Source organism: Apiospora marii (genome assembly GCF_038362585.1).
Source record: "Apiospora marii strain CBS 49790 chromosome Unknown utg000004l_segment0_segment1, whole genome shotgun sequence".
NCBI lineage: Eukaryota > Fungi > Ascomycota > Sordariomycetes > Amphisphaeriales > Apiosporaceae > Apiospora > Apiospora marii.
The window spans coordinates 1,215,238-1,221,237 of NW_027117376.1; the positions used below are offsets into that span (position 1 = coordinate 1,215,238).

The 6,000-nt window shown below is 55.6% G+C and overlaps 2 protein-coding genes across 2 annotated transcripts; one reads left to right on the plus strand and one right to left on the minus strand.

The window, feature by feature from the left end:
* Positions 1-709: 709 nt before the first annotated feature.
* On the plus strand, positions 710-2,418 carry PG985_007328 (uncharacterized protein; the record flags this gene model as incomplete). Its single annotated transcript, XM_066827097.1, has 3 exons — positions 710-1,308; positions 1,399-1,700; positions 1,811-2,418. 3 exons carry the CDS (start codon positions 710-712, stop codon positions 2,416-2,418), a joined length of 1,509 nt encoding a protein of 502 aa, XP_066684772.1.
* Positions 2,419-3,105: 687 nt separating this feature from the next.
* Positions 3,106-5,513, minus strand: PG985_007329 (uncharacterized protein; the record flags this gene model as incomplete). The annotated part of the gene is made up of 6 exons (XM_066827098.1): positions 3,106-4,254; positions 4,309-4,480; positions 4,546-4,652; positions 4,707-4,870; positions 4,936-5,234; positions 5,317-5,513. The coding sequence occupies 6 exons, from the start codon at positions 5,511-5,513 to the stop codon at positions 3,106-3,108; spliced, it is 2,088 nt and encodes a 695-aa protein (XP_066684773.1).
* Positions 5,514-6,000: the final 487 nt, after the last annotated feature.

The following is a 6,000-nucleotide window of genomic DNA, read 5'->3' on the forward strand; positions in this document are numbered from 1 at the left end:
GCTCCACGAACAAAACCAGTATAAGTTGGCAATACGGCTAGGGAAGCACTGTCTTGCGACGTCGCAGTCGCCTGGCAAAGGTTAATTATAACGCGTTACTCTCACCAACAAAGGAAAGCCACCTGAACTTGCTTTTCAAATACCCGCCCGGTGAGTGGGCTGGTGGCTTTAGGCTGTGTAACCATCGTTTGGTTTGAGGCGGCCCAAGCCTTGGAGCAGCTTGGAGCAGCTCGTCGTACAGAATGTATTAGCATGATGCACGATGCATATCTGGTGCATATGCTCGCTTTTTTTTAATCCTTGCAGCGAACGCTTGCATGCTCCCGAATACGTTAACCTATGTGCAGAAGGAGCATGGCTGAGGGGTAAATGCAAGACGCCTCCAAATCCCCACCCGCCTTACCGATGTTCGATATTTCCCCCCAACCGAGGCGCACCACGTTACGAGGTGATTACTGCTTGGAGTCGGAGGGAGCCTATCACGAGATTACGGGTTACGTACATCGATGAGGGGATTCTTTCTTTCTTCTTGTATGAACCAAACCCCCATTGGTCGCGTGGGCTCATTTGACGAGACATCTAGCGAGAACTCCTTATTTCGTTTGACCCAGGTTCGGCTCCGAGGAAGCAAGGGAAGCGTTGTCTATTGTGCCGCGGCTATCTTGGCGGCCTCGGGAACTCTTTCTTATCAAGCCATCCCGTACACGTCATGACGCCCCTACTAAAGTGCTCGAGGGCTTGGCGCCCCTTTCTGCAATCCAGCCGTTGCTGGACTGGCGTCCGGGCCACTCGCCCTATCTCGCTGTCGGTCCCGGCGTCTGCGGCAGCGGCCAGTGCGCCGCGGCACCTTGCCGCATCCCGACGGGCCATATCGTCCGGCGCAGGGCACGGTGGCGGCGTCCGACAAGACAAGCTGCCCTTGAAGGTGAAACCGGAACGACTGATGGAGACCCTCCACGAGACGTGTGCTTGGGGAACCGGCAAGCGATGGGGCAAGGCCGACACCGAAACCGGCATGTCGCGTCTCACGCTGTCCGACGCGGATAAGGAGGCCCGCGACTGGTTCGTAGAAACGGTCGGGGGGCTGGGCTGTCGGGTCACCGTCGACGCCATCGGCAACGTCTTCGCGGTACGGCCTGGGCGTTCGGACGGGCCTGCGACGTTCGCGGGTTCGCATCTGGATACGCAGCCTACGGGCGGCCGGTACGACGGGATTCTCGGTATCATGGCCGGAGTGGAGATGCTCCGGGTTTTGCATGAGAACAACGTAGAGACCGAGTTCCCCGTTGGGGTTGTGAATTGGACCAAGTGCGTAGCTCGACACCGCTAAATCATGCCCAAGGTGCATTCTGACGAAGGAATCGAACGGCCGTCGTTATGCTAACCCACCGCGTGTAGTGAGGAGGGTGCGCGGTTCCCGTATAGTATGATGGGCTCGGGGGTCTGGGCCGAAGCCTTGTCCCTTGAGAAGGCCTACGACCTCCGGTCTGTCACGGGCGACAATGCCACGTTGAAGTCGGAGCTCGAACGGATCGGCTATCGGGGCCAAGTGCCTGCCAGTTACCGCAGTATGCCTATGGGGGCTCATTTCGAGCTGCACATCGAGCAGGGTCCTATCTTGGAGGCGGAAAAGAGGAAGATAGGCGTTGTCCAGGGCGTCCAGGCTTACAAGTGGTTTACGATTGAGGTTGAGGGTCGAGGTAGGTGCTAAGATGATGTCCATTGGCCAAAACTATCTAGAGTACCTGGCTGACAGAGAGTGCACACACCTCGCACTAAAAAGATGCACATACTGGTACGACTCCTCTAGTCAACAGAAGTGATGCTCTGCTCCTTGCCAGCAAGCTCATTGTGCACGGCTCCCGGGTGGCCACCAAGCACTCGGCGCTGGTGTCGACGGGCATTCTGACGCTCTCGCCCGGGTCCACCAACACGATTCCAGGCAACGTCCGGTTCAGCCTGGATATACGAGCGCCTCGCAACGAGACGGTGGAGGAGGTCGAGGCCCGGCTGCGGCAGGATTTCGCCGCCCTGGCGTCCGGGACGGAGGACATCGGCGGCCTGCACGAGGGCGGCACGGTGGGCAAGAGCGAGTTCTCGGTATCGTGGCGCACCGACAGCGCGACCACGGCGACCGTCTTCCACGAGGACTGCATCCGGTGCGTGCGGGAGGCGGCGGAGGACGTGCTCGGCGCAGACGGGCGGCTCGTGAGGGACGTGGTTTCCGGGGCCGGGCACGATAGCGTCTACGCCAGCCGCGTCTGCCCGACGACGATGATCTTCGTGCCCTGTCGGGACGGCGTTAGTCACAATCCGGCTGAGTATACCGCTCCGGAGGATTGTGCGGTTGGGGCTGAGGTGCTCATGCACAGCGTGCTGAAGTATGATGGTTTGAGGGGCAAGGGGCTGGTTGGATAGGAGACGCGGCGCTTCCAAGGTTGCGAATACTACAGCGCCGATACAGACACAAATGTGGTTTGGAAAGCCACCCGACCCCTCCTATGGCGATGACTCAAGGTGATTCGAACAAGCCATATTTTTATATCAAACCGGGACTCAACTCAGACCCCGGAGGGTATGGGAATGACTTCCTACCCGCATACACTTACCCATGTACGTACGTGTGGTATTCGAAGGCGCGACACGGACCAGAGTATGAATGGTTATGCAATTATTGGCTTGCTTCAATAGACTTAGTATCTCTCCGTTCTGATTGCCCCGTCCTGCCTTTTATCAGATACTCATATACACTGCCTATACCAGTAGTGCCCCGGGACACAAGAGCATCCGATAGATCCTGCTCCAAGACCACCAAGCTCTATATCTATACGGACTTGAAGTTAGGCAGTTGAGGGCATGCTGGTAGAAGGAATATAATGCCGAGTCAAACTTCGAAAGAAAGGAACATAAAGAACAACGATAAGAGTATACATTAGTTAACGATTGTTTCCTTAAGCTCCAAAAATGGGTATCATCTGGTCTGACCGCATCGCATGCCTGCCAATGAGTTTCAAGAAAAGACTATATAAAAAGCACACAACTGCCCAAAATCATAAGGGCACCCATGCATGTATCAGTGACAGCGAAAGTCACTCAGTCACTACACTAGTTGCTGCTGGGCAACGCCAGCAGCGCAAAATGCCCACCCACAACCGGTCTCGCATTGAAAGTGATGCCGGGGAAGTCGCCCGTGTTGCCATCGTACAAGTCGGACATGGGCCGGTTGGTGGGCGTCGCCGAGATCCAGTTGGCCAGCTTCCGGATGAACATGTCGCGGGTGTCGGCGCCGGCGATGGCGGCTGCGAACATCATCCAGTCCGACTTGACCCACGAGTGGCGCGTGTCGAGCGGGACGCCGTACTCGAGCGCCACGGTCGGGTAGAAGGCCGACTGCATGTCGTAGACGGACTGCGGCACGAAGGCCGTGCCGAACCCCAGCAGGCTGTTGGCGTACAGGTTGTACAGGATGCCGTGCGAGTCGGCGTCGCCGTACGAGAGCGTCGTGTGCGGAGGTGAGGCGGCCGAGTTGGTCCCCAGCGTCTGCCACTGCGACAGGTACGACGAGGCCGTGTCGCCGTAGCGCTTCTCGTCGTCCGAGTTGCCCGTCAGCTTGGCGATCTCCGACATGGCTCGGAGGCCGATGATGCCCTTGATGGCGAGGTTGGTCTGGTTGGCCAAGGAGCCGGCGAAGTCGTCGGTGGAGATCTGGTTGGCGGGTACGAGGGAGTCGTTGACGAGGTAGCCGGCCCACTGGTTGAGCAACTTATAGTGTTTGTTCAGGTAATCAGTGTCACCAGTCCGCTGGGCATAAACCAAAGTCATGATGAGCATGTTGCCACACTCCTCAAGGGGCATCAGCTCATCATTTCCGGCCGGGTAGCCCTTGGCGTTGGGGAAAGTGCCCAAGTCGTGGATCGCGTTGGTGTTGGGGTAGTGGCCGTTCTCCTGGTTGATGTATAAGGGGTCCATCAAGTAGGCGAGCAGCTTGGGGTTCGTGTAGACAAGAAGGGGCATCGATGGGAACATGACGTCGACGGTCTGGATGTCACTGTTGGAGCTGATCTCCTTGAGGAACACCAAAGGAGCCGATTCCGTGCCGCAGAATTGCAAGGCACCAAACGTCTGCCTAACACTTAGACTGGTAATGGTGAGGTAGTCCTGTCCAGCAGCAGCCAGAGAGTCACTGGCAACTCGGTTATCGAGATCTGTGGAAACACTCGAAGCAGTTGCGTAATCGTTGTAGAAAAATGTCATCTAGCCAAGGTCAGTACAGGGCTCCCACATCGAGTTTTGGTGTTCTAGACATACGGCATCAAGACTGCTGGAAAAGTAGCTCTTCCATAGAGCCGGGACCGAGGTCAGTCCATCACCCTCACCTAGGAATGAGATGGCATTGTCCTGCGTCAATCCAATGGAGAAGAGAGTTGAGACGCTTTCGCTACCAACGGCTCCGAGCCCCTTGGTGAATCCGAACACTGGCCTGGTTGAGAGGTCAGTATATAATTCAATGTTGCTAGATAGTTACCAGATGTGACCACTACTTACCATTGGTCGTTGACTGCGCGGAAGTTGGTGTCCTTGCTGTTGGCAAGGACTCCATTCTTGGCAAAGCTGGCTCTTACATCCACATCTGGCCCGCTCTGGTACGTGAGCTGTACAGCATGTTAGCAAACGGACGAGTTTAGCGTGTTTTCCAAGAGACTTACACCGTCGCCATCTGCCGTGGACCAGTACCATGTGCCCCAAGCTGCTTGCTCTCGATCCTCGCCGAACTCTTTCTGTTGCTGTCGAGTGATGGTGTGGTAAGCGACGCCGCTGGCAGTGTTGTAGTCCCACTGGACGATTGCGCTGTCGTCGCCCGAAGCCCATTCTAGAACGTGGTTAGTAAACCAAGAAGCTTGTCTCGTTCATAACTCTATATAGTCAAGAACTTACCACCACTGATGTCGGTGTAAATCTCAACATCATGCGTTGAGCCGTCCAAAGAGTGCACGGCGACGTCGAGGTACGAGAAAGTCAAGGATTGCCTCTTCAGGTCGTTGGGTGTCACCGGGGACATGAAGGTAATGTTCATGCCGACTTTACCTCCAGCGCTCATGATGAAGGTGCTTCTTGTAGAAGTGTAGGAGAACTCCGTCTGATCTACAGCTGCAGGGCCATTGGCAGCGGCACCCATCCACGTGTAAGCAGTGCCATCCACGCGAATCATTCCAACCCAGCCGTTGGTGTGCTGACTGTTATACTTCGTTAGCTCCGGAATCCATATCATCAACACCAACACCATCAGTAAACAGCAGCGTGAGTAAAAGATCGTACCTCCAGAACTGAGGCCATTCCCCGGCGAGATAGCCACCATTGCCGCCGTCCTTTCCTACAGGAAGCCAGGTGTTGATATATGGTGACCGGACTGCCAGTGGTATAGCTGGTGGGCGTGCCGGGGAGAAGGTTGAGGCAGCATATACTAGCCCGCCGGTCAGCGCCACTTGGGCAACTGCGGCAATACTGAGCCTCATGATGGATGGTACCGATTCAAAAAGACAACTGGCGGGAAAAGGAAGAGAGCAACGTAGCTAGGTAAAGATGCTGTCTGTCTTATAAGGATATAAGGAAGGGCAAGGAGAACAACCAAGACGGGCAGAAGAAGAAAGTTTAGGGCGATCTTAACAAGGGCGGGAGGGAGTAAGGGCAATTATATGAATCTGGTTCATGACGGGAGAAGTGAATCCATGCCGGTTTCCGTGGTATAATCAACCGACTAGGGGAAAAAAGGATCTTTTCGGTAAGATCAGACGCTGCAGCTTAAGCCAGCAATTTTAGAGAGGGCAGAGAGTATGTAGAAGATCGGGAGAGGCTGCCAAGTGGGTTGTCGGGTGCCATTGCATATCGAGTCGGGGGCCATACTCGGCCACTTAGGGGGTGAGAAAAGAAATCATGAGACTTGCTATTTTGGATGTACAACACGGTCCCATTCGTCGGCCTGACCGCAGAAGCCGTTGCATT